At 45.7% G+C, this 22,148-nt stretch overlaps 1 protein-coding gene across 2 annotated transcripts in view; it reads right to left on the bottom strand.

The window, feature by feature from the left end:
* DOK4 (docking protein 4) overlaps positions 1–22,148 on the bottom strand; it is an 86,199-nt gene that overhangs the window by 34,542 nt on the left and 29,509 nt on the right. For both annotated transcript variants that reach the window (XM_087971752.1, XM_026680132.2), the window contains one exon: positions 20,590–20,897. In XM_087971752.1, coding sequence (XP_087827878.1) covers positions 20,590–20,655 — 66 coding nt within the window. In that variant the 5' untranslated portion in view covers positions 20,656–20,897. Of the gene's footprint in view, positions 1–20,589; positions 20,898–22,148 lie in introns of those variants that run through there.

Here is a 22,148-nt window from a genome sequence, read left to right as displayed (position 1 = left end):
TCTGGGAGTTGAAGTCCACCTATCTTTAAAGTTGCCACGGTTGAGAAACAGTGCTCTGCAAAATAACCGAAGCAGATTCAAGATATTCCCCTTTATATCAAGCCAAGAAGATAAATTATTTGCAGGGGGAAAAAAACCCAGCTTGATAGATCCGATTGGACAAATATGGGACTGAATGAAAATCATCCATTATCTGAAGTAACAATACACAAGAGAAAGAAATATGCTAAGCCCACTTCCCCACCAGCAGGGGAATACACCAGCACACTTAACCTGGTTAGATGCTTAAAATTGAATTTGGGCTACACGTTAAGCTCATTTTAACCCTGGCTTGTTTTCCATGGCCTCGTTCTGCAAAAGCCCAGCATTTGGTTCAGAAGATAATTTGAGGAAACATCTTTAAAAGCTCCTCTGGTTCACATCAAGATAAAGTGAGAGAGGCAGAAAATCACTGAGACCAATAAGATTGATGTCATCCCTACATGATAGACAGACTAAAAATAAAACAAAAAAACAAGGCTGTATGGATTAGGATTACTTTTAGTGTCATGGGTGCAGCAAAAGAATCTTGCAAGTTTGAATGTGCTTGAACACACACAAGCAAACACAACACTTTACTTTATTTTCCTGTGAACCAAATATTTTCTTGTTACGTTCTTGGCCCGAGCTCAAGCCCCTCTTATCTGATCCTTGTCTCGATCCTTGCATTTCCTTCAGTACTCCAAAGCCATTCTCTCTTCCCTCTGCACAGAGGGAGCTTGACACCGAATACAAGGATTGTCCTTGATTTTTTTTAACCATCTGGCAAAGAGTCATTCTGCAGGTCCTGTTCATTAAACAATGTCTTTCGGCGCACCACAACAAAAAGCTTCGCCATCACTGACTTAGGAGAGTGAAGGGAAGTTCCAGCTTGATAGCATTCCTTGTGAGCATTACTGCAAGCACATGTCTTCACCCACAGAGGAACACAATTGTGAGATTCTCCAGCAACGCTGACCTGAGAATTTTAATATCTGAAACCACCCTGAGTTAGAGACTGGAGCCACATACGAAGCCAATTAATTCCATACATAAATTATTACTTTGTTTTTGACAGAACCCTCGGATGGTCCTGCATTACTTGCTTGGATTTCTCAGCAGGAACTGCCTCTTTCTAAGGGAACTGAGACTTCAGACTCCACAGCTGGGCTCACAGCTGCCACAGGAGGCGTGGGGAAAAAGAAATCAAGATGGCAGCAAACTGCAACTGAAGTCCCACCTCTTGGCCACTTCTGCTCTAGATAGTCAGCTAGAAAGCAGATCGTTTCATGCAGTGGTGCGCAAAACATAATCACCAAACCGGTAGTAACACCAGTTGAATCCCACCCCTGCCTGATTCCATACCTTCAAGGTACCACACTTGGGGAGGGGGAAAACTACTATTTTCATGCAGATATCTGCAGAAGGAAGCCTGGCTATAAAACACTAGAGTTGGTTGCCCAGAATTAGATGTTTGAGTGTTTGGAAAAAGTGCAGAGAAGAGCAATTAAGATGATTAAAGGCCTGGACACTAAAACATACAAAGAACAGTTGCAAGAGAATTGGGTATGGCCAGTCTAGTGAAAAGTAGGACTAGGGGGGACATGAGAGAAGTGTGCTAACATTTGAGGGGCTGCCACGAAGAAGAGGGGGGTCAACCTATTTTCCAAAAGCACCAGGGGGCAGGACAAGAAACAACGGTTGGAAACTAATCAAGGAGAGAAGCAACCTAGAACTAAGGAGAAATTTCCTGGCAGTTAGAAGAATTAACCAGTGGAACAACCTGCCTCCAGAATTTGTAGATGCTCTAACACTGGAGGCTTTTAAGAGGAGACTGGACAGTGACTGGTCTGAAATGGTATACGGTCTCCTGCTTCAGTAGGGGATGCACTAGAGCAGTGGTCGCCAACCGGTGGGCCGGGGACCACTGGTGGTCCACGAGAGAATTTTGGTAGTACGCAGATAAATGTCCCCCCAAAGCAATTAATCCAGGCTGTGCAGGAACACAAGGCTGCGCCACCCACATGGCCCGCCCACCTGCTGGCCCCTACCCTTCAGCCGAGTGCAAACCTTACCTTGAGTAAACCTTACCTTACCATGTGAGGTGGAACTGGAATGTAAGACCACCTTGGTGGGGGAGGGAAATCCACCCTGGGGTGGGTTGCTGACGGTGGGAAAGTCGGTCCTGTATTCCAGAGCTGCAGTAGTCACTGGACTGGCCCTTTGGTCATCCCGGAGCAGCTGCTCCAGTCCACGGCAGGCCAGTGCACCCAGGTGGAGGAGCAGCTGCTCCAGGATGACCAAAGGGCCAGTCCAGTGACTACTGCAGCTCTGGAATACGGGACCGACTTTCCCATCAACGTCAGCAAGCCACCATCAGTCAAAATCCATATTAGTGGTCCATGGGATTTAAAACTATGAGTTTGGTGGTCCTTGAAGTCCAAAAGATTGGCGACCCCTGGACTAGATGACCTCCAAGGTCCCTTCCAGCTCTATTCTGATTGAATAGGAAGCCACCCAGTCCCCGAGGAGACCAACATCCGCTTGCATGCAGCACCGTTTCCAGCAAATCCACCTCCCCCGGCCTGGCCACCTCCGGTCCTTGGAAAGGACCCCCCCTTCTTAAAAGGAAACACCCTTCAACCGTCCGTCTGCAAGCCGAGCCTCAGTCAGAGACTTCAAAGGCCAGGCCAGCTGTCACTTGCCCGGCTCAGAGGAACTTTCCCAGAAGATGCTTCCCGTGGGATCAAGCAGCAAACACAGTCCATCCCCACGGAGGAGGTTTCCTTCCCCCTCGCGAGGAGCTAGCCATGGGGCTGGTTCAGCTTTCGGAGAGTGCTGGTTCAGCAAACAGAGTCTGGGAAAAAGCATTCCCGGCTCGGGATATTGCATCCCCGCCTGAATAAAGAGTGAGCTGGGAGGACCTGAGAGACATTTTTGCCTTAGGTAAGCTGCCCTGGGTGGCTCCACTCTCCCCCTCAACTCCCTCGGGAGCCTCTCTTGCTTCTCAGGAATCTCATTTCCCTTCATGAAAGGCCCAGGAACCTGTTCAAGCAGGGGTCCCGTCCCCTGATTTGGCAGGAGGAACCCCAAAGCCCGGTACAAAATGTACAAAATGATCCACGGACCGGTACCGGCATCAGCACGCACGACCAAGGCAAGGCGAGCCGAGCGACCGGCCAGCCAGCCGTCCCCCGCTTCTCCCCGCCACCTTCAACTCCTCCTTTGTACCTTCTCGCGGTCGATGGGCTTTTCGGGCTCTTTCTTAATCTCCTCCTGAGTAACGTGAGACTCCACCGCCATCGGGACGGCTCTTTGTTCGAAGCCACCCCCCCTCGACGAAACTAAGGCGCGAGGATTCCTTCAGCACCCAAACGCCGCTTTCCAACCGACGACCGACAAGCTCACCCGGAAGCACTTTCTCAAGCGCCGTCGAAACAAGATGGCGGCGCCCAAGCAAACTAGGCGGCCCGGTACAAAATGATCCACGGACCAGTACCGGTCCGGGGCCCAGTGGTTGGGGACCCCTGTTCTAGTCCAATCCCCTGCTCAAGCAGGAGGCCCTATACCATCTCAAAGAGATGGTTGTCCAAACCAAAGGTGGGATTCAGACAGTTCGGACCAGTTCTGGAGAACCAGTAGCGGAAATTGTGAGTGATTCGGAGAACCAGCATAAATCCCACCTCCGGCTTGCCCCACCCACCCCATCTATGCTCTGCCTCCCATTGAGTCCCAGCTGATTGGCTAGGTCTCCTTTGGTTGCCCTGCCCAGGAGAACGGAGCTGGAAAGCAGGTTAGTGGGGGGAGGGAATGGGATTTTGCAGTAACTTTCCCCTGCCATGGCCACGGCCACCAAACCACACCCACCAAGCCACACCCACAGAACCAGTAGTAAAAAATGGGTAGGTAACTCATTCTGCCATAGAACCAGAGGTGGTATTCAGCTGGTTCTGACCAGCTCTGGAGAACCGGTAGCGGAAATTTTGAGTGATTCAGAGAACTGGCCAATCCCACCTCTGACTGGCCCCACCAACCCCATCTATTTTCTGCCTCCCACGTCCGGGCTGATTGGCTGGGTCTCCTTTGGTTGCCCTGCCCAGGAGAACGGAGCTGGAAAGCAGGTTAGTGGGGTGGGGAGGGAAGGGGGATTTTGCAGTATATCCTTCCCCTGCCACGCCCACTAAGCCACACCCCCCCCAAGCCACACCCACAGAACCGGTAGTAAAATTTTTGGAATCCCACCACTGGTCCAAACCTCCAGTCATGGAAGAGCTGCAACACAAGTCATTTCCACTAATTAATTGTTCTAAGTTCTAACTGTCAGGAAGTTTCTCCATAGTTCTTAGATTGGTTGTCTCCTTGGTTAGTTTCCATCCATTGCTTCTTGCCCTGCCTTTGGGTGCTTTGGAGAATAAGTTGACCCACCCTCTTCTTTCTGGCAGCCCCTCATACATTGGGACACGGCTATCGTATCACCCTTGTCCTTCTTTTCATTAAACTGGACATACCCAGTTCCAGCTCCCATTCTTCCTATGGTTTAGCCTCCATCTTTGTGGCTCTCTTTCCAAAGACTCAGCATCATTCAATGTTTACATCAGGGGTGTCCAACCTTGGCAACTTTAAGACTTGTGGACTTCAACTCCCAGAATTCCTCAGCCAGCAAAGCTGGCTGAGGAATTCTGGGAGTTGAAGTCCACAAGTCTTAAAGTTGCCAAGGTTGGACACCCCTGGTTTACATCATTCCAAGTGTGGTCTGACCAAAGCTTTATAAAGCAGTACTAACAGTTCACATGATCTTGATTCTAGCCCCCCTCTTTTTTTTTTTAAATGGAGGTGTCAACAGAGACGACTGATGTTGTGTAGCTGACATTTGGCTTCACGAAATCTTCTTCCTGGAGCTCTCCGGTGTCTGCAACGCCTCTTCGGAAGCATCTGAGCCATCGTGCTCGGCTGTGGGCTTCCTTACTCCCGTAAACAGACCCAATCATTGCTGGATAGGCCAAAAGTATATTTCTGGCCCTAAATCGTTGTCACAGCCTGTTAAATAGCCAAGACCATCCTGATAAGCTGCAACTCAGTATCTTTGCCCGTTGCGTTCTGTGGAATGCGGTCAAGAAAGTGTAGCATATCAAGTCATTCTTGCCTTCGGAATGTATCGTATCATATCAAGAGCAGCTTGCCTTCAAAAGTTGTGGGAGCTTCATCCCTTGAGACTTTCAAGATGAGATTGGACTGCCACCTGTCGGAAATGGTGTAGGATCTCCTGCTTGGGTGGGGGGGGGGGGTTGGACTAGATGACCTCCAAGGTCCCTTCCAACTCTGTTAAAGTCAATTCATGGGGCTATCTAGAGCAATATGTTTAAGCCACTGAGCAGCTTCCCCCCAAGATTTCCGGGGTTCATAATTCTGACCACTAGTTGCCTGAACCACGAAAGAAGACAAATGATGTCGTGAAAGGGCCACCCTCAGTGGCACTTGACCATTGTCATAATGCAATGTCATCCTTGTGTCTTACAGACATTTAAAAGATACCCAACTGCAGCAATGCAGGGAGCTTTACATTAGAAGCTAGGAGAATAAAACAAAGGAAGAGATATGTCTCCAGAAAGAAAAGAGAGAGAAAAAGGAAAGAAAAAGAAAAGCTTGCAGGACTAACCATCACCCTATTTCATGGAAAGAATAAGCAGGCTTTCCAGAACATTATGAGAGGCATACTGACCTCTGGGAGGATACCACTGGGGACAGCACAGGGGTACCTATGGTTCTGGTCCTTCTTCATACAGGTACTCCTCAACTTACAACCATCGTTTGAAATTATAACGGCACTGAAAAAAGTGACTTGCAACTGGTCCTTGGAACATGATCGTTGCAGCAACCCCAAAGTCACGGGATCAAAATTCGGGTGCTTTGCAACCAGTTGCAGAATCATAGTGAATGATGGGTATTTATAGCCTTTCCCAGCCGGCTTCCAAGAAACAAAGTCAATGGAAGATGCCGGATATGCTTAACAACAACACAATTCACTTAACAACTGCAATGACTTTGCTTAATGACGATGGCAAAAAAATATATATCATAAAATCAGGCACAACTGACTTAACAATTTCCTTGTTTAGCAACAAAAATTCTGCTCCCTGTTGTGAGTGTACGTCCAGGACTACTTGCACAATTGACCTGGGTTTGCATCAAGATGTTGCGATTGTGTTTTACAACAGGCCCTGTAGAGCTTGCCCCTGTACGTCTCATTTGGGTTTATTATCATGAAGTTTGTTACTATTATAGCAAGGGTCTTCAAACTTGGCAAGTTTAAGACTTGTGGACTTCCATTCCCAGAATTCCTAAGCTAACATGACTGGAAGAGGAATTCTGGGAGCTGAAGTCCACAAGTCTTAAAGCTGTCAAGTTTGAAGACCCCTGCATATAGTTTTATTCAAGAAGAATAAAATGATTTCAGGATGAAATTCTAAATTCTATGCCAACAATGTTGGATCCTTGCTTTATCTAAGAAAGTACAGGGACCATAGCGCATATTAAAAAAAATATCTCATTTTATCAGGGAAGGAGATGCCGTTTGGATGGAACACTGTAATCTTAGAAGGATGATCTGCACCCCATCTTTACTCGTGAACTGTCTATCACCATAATGGAAAGACTGATCAATATTCTAAGTTCTAAAAGGTAAAGGTTCCCCTCACACATCCGTGCTAGTCATTTACGGCTCTAGCGGGTGGTGCTCACCTCCGTTTCAAAGCCGAAGAACGAGCGCTTGTCCGAAGATGTCTCCATGCTCATGTGGCCGGCAGGACTAAACGCTGAAGGCACACAGAGGAACGCTGTTACCTTTCCCCCAAAGGGGGTCCCTATTTTTCTACTTTGAATTTTTTTATGTGCTTTTGAACTGCTAGGTTGGCAGAAGCTGGGACGAGAGAGCTCACTCCATTACACAGCACTGGGGATTTGAACCACCGAACTGCCGACCTTTCTGATCGACAAGCTCAGCGTCTTAGCCACTGCGGCCCCTCTCTAAGTTCTAAAGCTGTGTTTAAAAACAGAGCTGCCTTTTCCCCCAAGGTGAAGTCTTCTTGTTTTGTTTTTGCTTTCATTTCCCTCTGAGGTTTCTTTTGTCCTGTTTTTTTGTATGCTCAAGCAATACTTGTGGAAACAAACTGTTTCGCTTCACTGCTGTAGAACGTTAGCATCCATTCCTCTCTCCTAGAAGAATGATATATTTTGAAAAATATTAAAAAGGCAGAAAATTATATTTCCCTGGATGAGAAATGGAGAAACATGCTCTTAAGAGGCTGAAAGCAGCCCCCACCTTCCTTAATAACCCACAGCAGATATCAGCACTTAAGAGATTAAGAAATAGATAGCTCTATTCATAAGCAAATACCCTCACTCAAGATCCAAACCAGGACAAAGCCATTAAGCCATAATAGGAATTGCCCAACACCCTTTCAGAACACAAGCCCCTTCATTGCATCATCTCAGTTGCACCGCCACCCCAGCAAACTTCAGCCAAACCTGGGAGCTTAGACAAGCTATAGAGCCAGCTATGATCCCTACATAACTCCTACAACAGCCAATGGGATACATGTTCTTGCACAGGAACAGGCAGTTCAAGTACAAATCTCAGAGAAGGTATAAAAAAAACAAACCACTCTCAACTCCATGTGGCCAGCTGTCCAGAGCCACATGTGGTTCTGCTTCAACATTAAACAGATTTACAGATTAAGATTAATAGAGTTGGAACGGACCTTGTAGGTCATCTAGTCCAACCCCCCGCCTAAGCAGGAGACTCTACACCATTTCTGACAAATGGCAGTCTAATCTCTTCTTGAAGGTCTCAAGTGATAAAGCTCCCACAACTTCCGAAGGCAAATTCTGTTCCATGGGTTGATTGTTCTGACTGCCAGAGAATTTCTCCTTGTTTCCAGGTTGAATCTCTCCTTGTTCAGTTTTCATTATTCCTTGTCTGGCCTTCAGGTGCTTTAGAAAATACCTTGACTCCCTCCTCCTCTCTGTGGCAGCCCCTCAAGTATTGGAAGACGGCTCTCCTGTCTCCCCTGGTCCTTCTCTTCCCTAGACTAGCCAGGCCCAGTTCCTGCAACCGTTCATTGTATGTTTTAGCTTCCAGCCTCCATGTTTCCAGTGTTCTTCTCCCGGCTTGGAACTGAACCAGATGGATATTTCTCCCAACACTGCCATCAAAACGTAGCTTGGATTTTGGAGGCTCAATCTGGTGATTTTCGTATGGCATTGCCAAAAATGCAGGGGGGGGGGGGGCAGATGCAGGGGGCTCTCCAGGAGGAGCCCTGCTGCTGTGCCCCCAATTGTGGGATACAAAAATAAAAACAGTGGCTTGGTTTGCCCAAGGTCCCACTCTCACTCATCCTGAATTTACTCATGATTTTCTACAACTGTGCAGTTCCCACCCACTCAGGTCTCCCAGCCTGTAATTTGCAAACAAAAAAAAGTGAGTCACTATCCATCTGTTGCTGGGATTCCTCCAGGCAGTGATGCAATTCAAATAATTTAACAACTCTGCCCTAATAATTTCTTCCAACAACCAGTTCACCAAACTGCTCAGAAAGTTAAGTACCAGTTCTCTCGAACTGGTGCGAACTGGCTGAATCCCACCACTGATTCCTCCTCAGGACAATGCAAAATACTTTTGAGAACCTGAATTCAATGTGAATTAAAAGTGAATAACCAAGCTCCCACACCTGTTACCAATTCTACGCCACAAATGAATCTGCCCTAATCTTTTTTTTTTTTTTAACCTATCTCACTAATGCCAGCAATATTTTCCTCTGGGCATCTGCCATACCGGGAAGAAGAGGGCCACTGATTTCCTATTTTATGTTGGTTTTGCAATCCCACTCTTTTACTGTAATCATGGGCATACCTTTACCCAAGACTGAAGTGCCTCTCAGAATCCCTTAAAATATGGAAAGAGTGGCATTAAGCATAGCGGAGGTGAAATGTTAATTGCCCCGTTCCTTCCCAACACCCTAATCTAAGCAGAATCCACGCCATAAAGATATGAAGAGGAATAAAATGCCATCAATTGCATGACTCAACCTCTACCACTGGCACATCTTGTTAATTTCTATATATGTCAGCTTTAAACTGTGTTTTATGCAAGTCTGTAAAAGAGATAAATGCTGAACTTGCTGCATTGGATGAAAAACAGATAAAAATCTAAGGGTACCATTTTGGCCAAGGAAATCAATTCAACAAAGAATAAAGGTTGGTCCTATGCTTTGTGCTTTCCTGTTAAAAATCAATATTTTTTTAAGTGCCCTTGTTCCCCTCAAGGCACCTAACTAGGTCAGTGGGAAGGTTAAAAAGCAGTCGGTTAACAGAGACAACCGATCACAGTGGATTAGATGCAATCCTAAACAAGTGGATTAGATGCAATCCTAAACAAACCCCATCTCGCACAGAATAACTACACCCAGTTAAGTAGGAGCATCGAAGCCCACCTTAACTGGTTCATTTGTCCACTGAGCCCTCCACCTTCTGCAAAGCATCTTGAAGGCAAGGTAAGATGTAATGGATGGAAGCTTATCAAAGAAAGATCCAGTCTAGAATTAAGGAGAAATTTCCCGACAGGGAGAACAATTCATCATTGGAACAGCTCGCCACCGGAAGTTGTGGGTGCTGCATCATTTGGAGGCTTTCAAGAAAAGAACGGACAACCATTTGTCCAGAGTAATATAAGGTCTCCTGCTTGGACAGGGGGGTTGGACTAGAAGACCTCCAAGGTCCCATCCAATTCTTTCGTTCTATACTTCGGTAAGGTATAGAGCCGGAAGGAAAGAAGGGCCGCAAAAGATAGCCTCTCTATCATAGAACTCACTGACAAACACTGACTGACTGCAGCTTGCCAAGCCAAAGGGGCTTGTAATGTTCTGACATCAGACTTGATGGGGTGCGGAATTCTGAGAGTTGAAATCCACCTTAAAGTTGCCAAGATTGAGAAACACTGTTATAGTGGACATGTGGCACCACCATACCTTAATAAACGTACACCATATTTCTGCAGCACAGGTCACTCTCTACTCTAACAAAATCCAAATAGCAACTGTGGGCAGCTGCATTCTAGCAACTTGGCTGACACTTTGGGCTAAACCACAATGGACTTTTCTTTGGTTTAGTTTCATGTCTTGCATCAGTCTGGCAAAAATCAGTGCCTTTCCTACCCTTTAAACTCACAAAAAACCAGGCAAAATCCCACTGTCCGCATCTCAAGAGTGGTGAGGTGAACCACGGATAATGGAATTGAAGGTAACCCTGAGGGCACAGATAAACTTCCAGGTGGCCTCAACAACCCTCTAAAAGGATGCAAATGACCAGCTATCTGCAAGGAATCTAAATCCTTCCATTCCCCACCATCATCCCGTCAGAGTTGAAGAAGCTTCTTGGATGAGAAGTGAAATGTCTTCAAAGAAAAAGACAGAAAGTCCAGTTGCCTCTTGAAAAAAGCACCTTTGGGACACAGATAAGGTTCTGGAGATTCCATGGAGCCTTGAGGGTTTCTCGCTTCTGGTTCCCATGATTGTTGAATTCAGTCCCTGTCATTTTTGTTTCTACAAACCACCAATATGACTTATGACCACAATTGAGCTCGACATTAGTTAAGAGAGTTGTTAAGTGAATGTTGCCCCATTTTATGGCCTTCTTGCCACAATTTCTGACAGATGGCAGTCCAGTCTCTTCTTGAAAGCCTCCAGTGATGAAGCTCCCACAACTTCCGAAGGCAGCTTCTGTTCCATGGGTTGATTGTTCTCCCTGTCAGATAGTTTCTCCTTATTTCTAGGTTGAATCTCTCCTTGATCAGTTTCCATCCGTTAGTATTCCTTGTCTGGTCTATAGGTGCTTTAGAAAATAGCTTGACCCCTTCCTCCTCTCTGGGGCAGCCCCTCAAATATTGGATCACTGCTCTCCTGTCTCCCCTGGTCCTTCTCTTGCCTAGACTAGCCAGGCCCAGTTCCTGCAACCGTTCATTGTACGTTTTAGCCTCCAGTCCCCTAATCATCTTGGCTGTTCTTCTCTGCCCTTTTTCTAGATATCTAACTCATGATATCTGAGAGAAACATATTCAAGGGAAGGTACACTTCCCCTTCATCCATTTAAGCCTTGAAATGCTCTAAACATGGCCTTCCCCCAAGAAGAAATAATCAGCAAAATGCCAAACATTTCACATTGATCCTCTCCGCTCCCCATAGAAGGCAGACAGTAGCAAATATTCTGATATTTTCATCCTGTGGTTTTTGCTGACAGGGTTAAACCTAGATACACGTTTGCTGGCTTTGGAAATTGCACGTTCTTTGAAAACCACTCGGGAAGGGACAGAAGCCTCTTCTAAACTGTACTGGCATTCCCCCTGTGGTTAAAACGTTCTCCTCCTCATTATTTGTAACATCACAGATAGAGTTTTAGGAACATTGCCAAGCGTGGCCTCCCATAAATTTTGCATCCTTGTTTTAAAAGCATCAGCGAGTCATTTCCTAGGGCAACATCATTCAGTGTAACCCCTGATGCAGCTGGCTGGGAATCCTAGAGTTGTATGCCGGTCTGGCTAAGGCTGCCCTTTGGAAAAATAACCACGCGCATGGAGCTTTGCACACGCTTTCCTTTTTCCATGTTGGAAAGCAAGAAAATGCACGTAAGAGGAAGCATTGCAACGAAGACAGATGGGCCTTCCTTCCTGACTGTGCAGCCAAACGCCGAGCCTCCCGAAACTGGAACACTGCCTTGGATCTGGAGAAGGACCCCTGGGGGCCTAAAGGCTGATGGAGCAGATGTTGCATTAAAAGAGGGATACAATCAAGATCAAGGGAGGTACTAATACCACTCTATAAAGCCTTAGTAAGGCCACACCTCGAGTACTGCATCCAGTTTGGGTCACCACACTACAAAAAAGATGCTGAGACTCTAGAAAGAGTGCAGAGAAGAGCAAGCAGCATGATTAGGGGACTGGAGGCTAAACCGTATGATGAATGGTTGCAGGAACTGGGCAGGGCTAGTCTAGGGAAGAGAAGGACCAGGGGAGACAGAAGAGCAGTCTTCCAATACTTGAGGGGCTGCCACAGAGAGGAAGAAGGGGTCCAGCTATTTTCCAAAGTATCCAAAGGCCAGACAAGGAATAATGGATGGAAACTGATCAAGGAGACATTCAACCTGGAAATAAGGAGAAATTTTCTGACAGTGAGAACAACTGATCGATGGAACAGAAGTTGCCTTCAGAGGTTGTGGGAGCTTCATCACTGGAGGCTTTCAAGAAGAGACTGGACTGCCATCTGTCAGAAATTGTGGCAAGAAGGTCATAAAATGGGGCAACATTCACTTAACAACTCTCTTAACAAATTTTGAGCTCAAATGTGGTCATAAGTCATATTGGTGGTTCGTAGAAACAAAAATGACAGGGACTGAATTCAACTCTTCCAACTCTGTTAATCTGTTAAAAGATGATATGTACAGTAATCAAGTGACCTAGAGAACCCCAGAGTTGGAAGAGACCTCTTTGTGGTCTGAACCTTCTCCTGAATGAAGATGGGTCTCCTGCTTGGGCAGGAGGTTGGACCACTAGATGACCTACAAGGTCCCTTCCAACTCTGTTATTCTAATCTAAAGCTAGAGCCACAGAGGATTGCGTGTTTTGACAAAAGCACCCTAGGCTGTGCTTGAGCGGATGTTTCCGGAGAGAGAACATGAACGAGGCTGTAATGGAAACTTGCTTGCTGGATGCAGATTGGGGAGCAGGTGGATCAACCGACCTGCAGCAATTGGTTTAATTCAGGTGCACACAGAGGATGTCCCTCCAAAGCAGCCTCTCTCGAGTCACCCAATTATCTCTGCCATCACCAGAGAACGGAGGCACCAAGCTAACCTGCACAACTATTGTCTCATTTCTGATTTCCCACACCAAACAACTGTGTGGACGAGGACACACATACACAAGGCCCACTCTTGCTCCGCAGATAACAGATAATCAGACTTGGAAGGGTCTTTGTAGGTCATGTAGTCCACCCTGCCCAAGCAGGAGGCCCTACACCATTTCTGCAGATGGGAGTCCAATATCTTCTTGAAAGTCTCAAGTGATGAAGCTCCCACAATTTCTGAAGGCAATTTCTGTTCCTTCGGTTGATTGCTCTCACTGTCAGAAAATTCCTCCTCATTTCTAGGTTGAATCTCCCCTTGTTCAGTTTCCATCCATTGTTCCTTGTCTGGCCTTCGGGTGCTTTGGAAAATAGCTTGACCCCCCTCCTCCTCTCTGTGGCATATTGGAAGACAGCTATCATGTCTCCCCTGGTCCTTCTCTTCCCTGGACTAGCCATGCCCAGTTCCTGCAACCGTTCATCATACGGTTTAGCCTCCAGTGCCCTCATCATCCTGGTTGCTCTTCTCTGCACTTTTTCTAGAGTCTCAACCTGTTTTTTATAATGTGGTGACCCAAACTGGATGCAGTACTATAGGTGTGGTCTTACTAAGGCTTTATAGTACCTCACTTGATCTCGATTGTATCCCTCTGTTAATGCAACTTAGGATTGCATTGGCTTCTTTGGCTGCAGCTGCACACGGCTGGCTCCTATTTAGCTGGTTGTCCACGAAGACTCCAAGATTCCTCTCACAGTAACTGCTATTTCCCAGAACATGTAGTTTGTCTCCTACCTGGTGGATAGCACATTGTTTTTATGATTAGTGAAAACATCAAGTTTTCAGCTCCGTGATTGCTTTAAAACCATCTTAGCTAGTAGCCAATAACTGTAAGGTAGTCCTTATATGACTGGTGCCTTAGTGGCTCTCCAAAGTTACTATGAACCCCCTCCTACAAAGGTACTTATGATCGTGCCCCTAGTCACATGACTGCATTTTGGACATTTGGCAACCAGCTCGCATTTACCGTTATTTGCAGTGTCTTGCAGTCATGTGAGTACCATTTATATTTTGGCGGAAAAATTGCCGTTACTTCCAGTTTCTGACAAAAACTGCTCAGAGCAGCCAATGGGTTCACTCAGCAGCCAAAAACAAAAACAAAAAAAGATTTTTAAAATCTGATCAGTCATGTGATGTCCTGCTTTATGGCTGTCATGACTTGCATTCTCAGTTACGGTCATAAATCATGAACTAAGAGTGATCTTGTGGCAGTGAATTCCCCGTCTCCTGTCTGAAGACGCTGTTCCTCTCCTTTGCAGTAAATTTTCTCCCACTGGTCAGTTTTATTGGATTATGAGTCACTTTCATTAAAGCATTAGAGGAAAATTATGTACCCACTAGCTCTATAGCCCTGCTTCGGTACGAAATTATGTGGTTGGGCTTAGTTTTTGGGGAGGAAAATAAGGGGGGAAATTCTTCCTCTGCCTACCAGCATCCATCGATATTCATCTAGCTAGCATCCTGTCAGTATGTGAGAGGGTTGAGGGCTGTTTGGAAAGTGAAACAGTATTTGCTGTGTGAGCAAGGAGACAGCAAGGAGCCTGGGCGTGGCTTAGCTCAACTGCTCTGTATTAAAGCTGGTTGCTGCTCTGAAACTAAAACTGAAACTCCTCTCCTCTGCTTGTGTTTTGCATTTGGAACAGATTTATTTCCAGGTGGGGAGGGGGAGTAGAACTCCTTAGCATCAGAGCGTGTTAATAATAATAATAATATAGGAAATACTCATGATCTGATGATCATTTTGAAAAATCCTTTCTTAGTGAGTCCCTAGAAGCCAAGAGGAACATACGTGCCAAATTTCAAGCTTGTAGGCTTGAAATCTGGAGATTTTGTGATGATGCATGAGGGGTATTTCGCTTTTATATATATATAGAGAGAGAGTCCTTGGCTTTGTTTGAAGGAAGAAGTCTGGTCCCGAAAATCTCTTCCAACCACTCAAATTATTGACTCAATTCAGGATAATGAAAGCAATATCCTGAATTTGATAAGATGTGGGTTGGGGAGAGACTTAGGGGAAAAGAACAGGCATAGTTGCAGGTGGAGTCAAGAGAGGAATCAGCCTAAAATCATCACATGTTCACAAATGCTCCAAGTCCAGACCCTCTTGAGTGCCATTAATTCTAATCTAGTGCCAATTTAGTGGGGACCGCCAGTTGACTAGATTCTTGTATAGGCAGGAGTAATAAATTAGCTTGACTGGAACTTTAATATGTGCTCCTGATCTTTTTTGCTCCTGACAATGATGCATATAACCAAAATTTCTGAAAATGGGATCTTTAAACTGGTTCAAGGCCACTTTGCGTTGTATTTTCATCCTCCCCCCCATATGCACACACCAGATGTAAGACAATCTCTTCTCCATCAGTTGTCTTCCAGTCCATGGCCACAAGCAGAAACACGAATGCAGGAACTGGCAGATTGTGAAAGCAGCTGGTGGCAATTTTTGCAACCACAGCAACACACTCTTACAACGGGAGAAATTGTTGCTGACTTCACGTGGGACCGAGCGCTTCCAGCCGGACTGCTGTCTGATCAACTGGTTGCCTGCAGAATCTAAGCAGTCTCTGGCCTCAGCAAGGAGACCACGGAAGAGCCATGGTGGCACTGTGATTAGAATGCAGTTATTACAAGCTAACTTACTGCTCACTTCAGGAGTTCAATTCTGAGTGGCTCCAGGTTGACTCAGTCTTCCATCCTTCCGAGGTTGGTAAAATGAGGACCCAGATTGTTGGGGGTGATAGGCTGACTCTATAAACCACCTAGAGAGGGCTGTAAAGCACTGTGAAGTAGTATATAAGTCTAAGTGCGATTGCTATTAAGGTGTATGGCTTTACCTCAACAATGGCTTACTGTAGTGTTACTCAACCTTGAGAACTTTAAGATTAACCTTAAGAAGAAAGGCAAAAACATACAATGAACGGTTGCAGGAACTGGACATGGCTAGTCTAGTGAAAAGAAGGACCAGAGGGGACATGCAGTCTTCCAATATTTGAGGGGCTGCCCCAGAGAGGAAGAAGGGGTCAATCTATTTTCTAAAGCACCTGAAGGCCAGACAAGGAATAATGGATGGAAACTGATCAAGGAGAGATTTAACCTGGAAACAAGGAGACATTTTCTGACAGTGAGAAGAATCAACCCATGGAACAGAAGTTGCCTTCAGAAGTTGTGGGAGCTTCATCATCACTGGAGGCTTTCAAGAAGAGACTGGGCTGCCATCTGTCAGAAATGGTGTAGGGTCTCCTGCTTGGGCGGGGGATTGGACTAGATGACCTACAAGATCTCTTTCAACTTTGTTAATCTGTTAATGTTTGGGCTTCAATTCAAAAGCTCTATTGGCTGGAGAATTCTAGGAGTTGAAGTCCACACATCCTGAAGTTCTCAAGATGGAGAAACGTTGGCTGATGGAGAAGATTTCTTGTGGCCTCAGCAATAAAGGAGGGTCCATTCCTTCTCTTCTTTTCAGTATTGCTTTGTTCCCAGCCTACATTTTGTCATTCCTTGGTCCTTGATGATGGTAATAGCACAGTTCACACATTAGTTCTCAACCTAGGTTGCCCAAGTAAAAAAAAAGGATATACTACAAAGTATCTATAATCTACCAGAATGAGAAAGTACAGGTGATCCTCCACTTACAACAATTCATTTAGTGACCATTCAAAGTTGCAACGGCACTGAAAAAAGTGACTTATGACCGTTTTTCCACACTCTTAAGGGCTGGCCTGTTCCAAGTTGACTTCAATGTACAGTTCAAGATGTGGATTATCCTCTTTGAAACCCTAACATGTCTCTGAACCTGGTTATCTTCAGGGCCAACTTCTCCAAGTAGACTCTACACATTTGATAAAATCTAGCATGGCACCTACCCTTTGGATCCCAATTTTAAGCAACATAAGGGTGGTCTATTTCCATCGTTCAGATTAACACTCTGAAGAGCTGCTTTGTCTCTGTGAAAAAGCCTTTTAAAGGATGTTGTTGGCATCTTGTGGTTTTTTTTTAAACTGACATTCCTCTTTGGGGTAGCCTGTAATCAGTGATTGTTTGAGATAAGATAACCTTTATTGTCACCTTTTTTGTGTGAACACAGCGAGCACATGTTAAAAAATGAAATTCTAATGCCCGCTCTCAAAAGAAAACACACAGACACATACATATATACATGCATGCATACATACATGTGTATGTATATACCCATACTCATACATGTACATTCATATACATATGCCCCCCCCACACACACACACGCACACATTTATACAATTCAGCTTAATTTAATTTTTCTGGTTTACTGTATGCCGCTTAGAATCATCCATGATGGAAGTGGCCTATGAGCCTAAATAAATATACCGGTATATATTTGCACTTGAACTAATCAGAAACTAGATTAAAGGATCTTTCATTCATGATGTCAACTTGTAAAACCCTGACATATGACACATATCTGATCTGAATTTTCCAATGATAAAATGCATGTATCAAAAACCATGCCTCAGATGAAAGTGATCACCACAATTCGTACATACATTATATACAAAAAGGCATTTAACCACCATCACAACAACAGCAAAAAAAAAAAAAAAAAATTGTTCACAAAGGCAAGCTTTGATGCCTACAAACATCCACTCAAATTTCTGCCCAAATGACTCGATTTGATGGCACTGGGTGTGAGTTGGGCAGCCGTATACATTTGCTGAATGAATGAATGAACAAATGAACCGCTGTAGAAAATCCACAATTTTGTGTTTGAAATTTTGCAGAAAGGGAAAGAGGCAGATCTATCCATCTTCCCACAATAGGAGACAAACTGTAGGAAATGACCAGCTGAGCCCGAGGGAGGCTTCAAACACGTCATCAGTCTCGAGTCCCTTCAAACCCACAAAAGTTCTTAGTCCAGCCCACCTTGAATTGCCATTGACTCTGATCTCCCACCAATTTGCTTGGGCCTGTTGGGAGTTCAGATTCTTGTAGAGACCTTAAAGTTGCAATAAATCTTTATACCCATTTGGAACAGCCTGAATCTCCTGATTTCCCCAGTGCCTGATACCAAATTTAAGATCACATCCTGGTATGCACAGAAGTAATCACTGATTGCTATTATGGGTAACAAGGGTACATCTGTATGGTCCTCACCAGGGTACCTGGGGATTATTGGCATGGTCCTTGACACTCACCAAGCTCTCTAACTTATGTAACTTATGTAATTTGATTGTTTCAATTCTTTTAATTAAAATGAGCACTCCTAAGCTTCATGAATATCCACCTTGTCTCTAAACTCCTCACAGACCTTGGAGGCATTCTTAGAAAGTAAAAATATAATTTTGGTTGTCTTCAGGGAAATGGGAGGTTTGGGGTTTGGTCACACTCGCCGAAACAGCCATTTTGTGAGAGTGCTCACAGGATACTCTCAGAATCCCAAATTGGCTCCAAAGAGTTGTGGAGCCTCTGACCTTAGTGATTCTGGTGACACACCAAGAGTTCAGTATCTTGAGAGATACGGCATCATCTATGCAGGAAACATTTTGTCCAACGTGTGGTCTTTGGTGGAAGCAGCTTTGGTTGCCATCTATCTTGCGATGATGGCAACCTTCATCTACCTTGAGAAGATGGCAACCTTCCTGTCTTCCTAATCAAAGAGACCCTGAGCATATTGATATCTCCCTGAAGAACAGATCTCAATGGCTTTCAACCATCCACAAAAGAGGTAACAACCAGGAGAGCAACTGAGACCGTCATCTGGGCCTCACAAGATGTTGCCCATCTTGCTATCCAAAGATGACCATCCACCAACAACACCCAATCTTACTTCCCTCTAACTGGGAAAGATATTTTTCAAACAGTCAAAATGACACGCATCCATCCCATACTTCAATGCCTCTAGGTACAAATCCCAATTTATTTAATTTATATTTCTTAATACAGATCAGGAGCAGGGATGTCTTGCAGCAGAGAGGTAAGATGGGAAGAGAAAGGCCATCCATTATGGCCTTCTGTGGCTTTGAGATTTCCTGCAACCAACAAAACAGTTCCAAATGGCCCTTCATTCTGGATCCTTTCATCAAAGCCAGAAACTTAAGTCAACTTTCCCCAAACTGGTTCCCTCCAACTGCTTGGGGCTACATTTCCCAGAATTCCTTTTGACCATGCCAACTGGAACTTCTCGGACCTACGATCCCAAGCATTGTAAGGAATCAGGTGGAAGAGAGCTGGTTTGCTAAGGATCGTGAATGCAACGGATGGGAATCCTGCAGGATCTGGAGTCAGTGCTGAAGGATCCTTTCGAAAGCACCCAACCAAGGACAGAAAAAGAGAAGTTCCCACGATGCTAATCGACCCAACTATTGTTGCCCAATCCGTCTGCACCCTCCAGGTTTTTGGCATCCTTTACAAAGGTGGTTTATCGGTTCTGTTATCTTTTTGAAACCTTGGACCATTTTGAACACTGGGGAACAGATTGAAGGCAGTATGAAATATTTATTGCAAAGGAAAAAAATGTGGATTGCTTTTTTTTTTTTTTTCATGGCGGAGAAAATAATGGTTAAGAACGGGGGCAGCTAAGGGGCTCCCAAGTCCGGGTCTAGAGTCATTTAGCAAGAACCCAGATGGGGAAGCAATCCTGCTGGGCTTTTGGACAGGCATCCTGAAGGATTTGCCCAGAGGCAGCTGCTGTAAGAGGACAGCTGGTGTTAGTCAATGGTGGCCACAAACCCAAAGGGACACCTTTTCTGGTTTTATAGAAAGGCAACATCTGTAACTCAAGAATGCTGCTCCCTTCAGGGAAGGGAGACAAGCCGCTATTCTATTTCTATTTAAATCTTTTGCATTTCTGCACAAACCTCGCTCCACCCTTTTCAAAAGCACAGGAAAGCAGTTTAGAACCGGAGACCCCCCCCCCCCAAAGGCATTTCTTTTATCAAAAATATCTGGGGGGGAGGGGACGGACACCCCTCCCACAGCCACAGATAATAAAATAATTAGCCTGCTACCCATTTCCTCTGAGCCACACAATCGAAAAGATTTGCCTACACTGGCATCAGCTGTTCTGGTCAAGCATTTTTGGGGGGGGGGGGGGGGAGGAAAGCAATTGCTACAACGCCAGGCCATTCAAAACCATTCCCTAGAGCCCAAGTGGATTTATTCAGGCTAGGCAAAATACACACACACACACACACACACACAGAGGGACACACAGATACAACCACACGCAGAGAGATCCTCCATTTAAAAGCGTTACAAAAGAAAAAAAAGAAAAGAAAAACGGAGCTGTGCCAATCAGCCGTCTGCATCTCTCCCCCATAGAGATGCTAGTGTGCCTGGAGAGATGCTCAGCCTTTTATGCAGCAATGCCAGGAGGGATTCTCTCCCCCCTCCAATTCCAGCCACCTCCCCCCACCCCAACATCTGGCAGACTGGGCGGGGGAGATGAGGGTCTGTCTAGGAAGGAGGCTCTGAGAATCAAGGGCTGCTCCCAGCCCCCTTCCTTCCCCCCCGTGCAAATTCTTCTGCACAAAAGCAGTGGCTCCCTCTCTCCCCCTCCCTCCCCTTGCCCTTCGCCAGCATCTCCCCGAGACCCCCTCCGACCTGCCCCTGGAGAGAGAGAGAAGACCGGCTGCCAGACCGGCTGCTACTTACCCCAAGTTTCCTGCTCTTCATCTTCACATAGCCTTGCTTGACGATGTCACTGAAATTGGTAGCCATGGCTCAGCCGCCCGAAGCTGCCAAGGGTTCGCCTCTTCCACGCCTCTTTTTTTTTTTCTTTTCCTTCTCTCCCTCCCCAAAGCTGGCTTCCTCTAGGGCAGCGTCTAGGGCAGCGCCAACCTTCTCTGCCCTGCCCTCCGCTTCGCCGCTGTTCACCTGTTCTCAGACTTGGGCTGCCATGCCACCTCGCCTGCCCTCCAGCATTGTTCTAGTCAGAAGCGGCTTTTTTTTCTGCCTGGGCGCTGAAATATAAAAAGGACAGATAAGAGATTAGAGAGGGTGACATCTCTCTCGTGCTCGTCTGGGTGCCCCCCCACACACACACCCTCCACCCCTCCCCTCTCTTCCTCCCCTCCCTCCTCTTCCATCCCTCACCCCCCCCTCCCGCGCTCCCCTCCCGACTCAACCATTCAGGAGAATCATTGGTGGCGGGGACGAGTGTGGAGGAATGGAACAGTCTAGCGTTTAACTCAGCCCTGTAATTCATAAGAGAGAAGCTCCCACGGCTAAATCCAAGAACAAAAGAGAAGACGGAAGGGTGTTGTTGGGGTTTTTTTTTTGCTTTTTGAAAGAAGAGAAAAAGACTTGCACACCTACCATTCAAGCCAGCCTCTAACTTATTCTACCTGACCAGAATAACTTAGAAGGACCTTCTCGATTCTTTTCCTCGCTCTGCCAACAACGCAAAGCAGGAATTCAGGAGCCTCCGAAGACACCGGTTCCGAGGAGCAAAGCTTTAAAAGACTTTGTTGAATTCTCTCCTCCCCGTTGGCTTCTCCCAGCTCCTCGCTCTCTCTCCTCGCACCACCTCAGAGAAGCCCAAAACGTTTGTGCATCAAAGTTAGGCACTTGCCAATAAGAAGTGGGGATCTCGGCTCCTTGGTGAACGAAGGAGAACTTACATGCCTACTAATTTGACTCGGCTGGTTAATTAAACCCCAAGAGCTGGCATGCTCAGAAGCCTACACGAACGACAAGTTTCCTCATGTTGACATCCCTGCCTAATTACCTGGTTCAGCCATTCCAGTTTGATTATCCTGGATTTTTTTTTTTTTTTTTTGAATTGCAATCGGTGCAAATAAAGAGAATGCAGACAGGTCAAATGTGAAAAGACAATTTTTTTGCTGCTGAATGCAGTACTGCAGGGGAGGGAATATATTTCCCTGCCCCTACCCAACATATCGGTATATGGAACAAATGAAAGCATGCATCTTTTTACTGTGCCTGCCCTGAGTTTAGTTTAGTTTACTTTATTGTCACTGCATCTCGTACAACGAAATCAAACACCATCTTCAGCGCACGTCATGACTATGAAAATAAACACAAACACACATCCTTCACATTTTATACATTAAATTGAAAACCCCTGATATTGCATTCATATTGCACTATATACAGTAGAATTCAACAGAGCTACTGTCCTGGGATAGAAGCTGTTTTTCAGCCTATTTGTCCTTGTTTTTATTGTCCTGTACCGTCTGCCAGATGGTAAT

Source organism: Notechis scutatus, chromosome 9 (genome assembly GCF_049901735.1).
Source record: "Notechis scutatus isolate UNSWTSFEM ecotype Mainland chromosome 9, rNotScu1.2, whole genome shotgun sequence".
In the NCBI taxonomy this organism is placed as follows: Eukaryota; Metazoa; Chordata; class Lepidosauria; order Squamata; family Elapidae; genus Notechis; species Notechis scutatus.
This window is presented reverse-complemented; position numbering and strand designations above follow the sequence as displayed.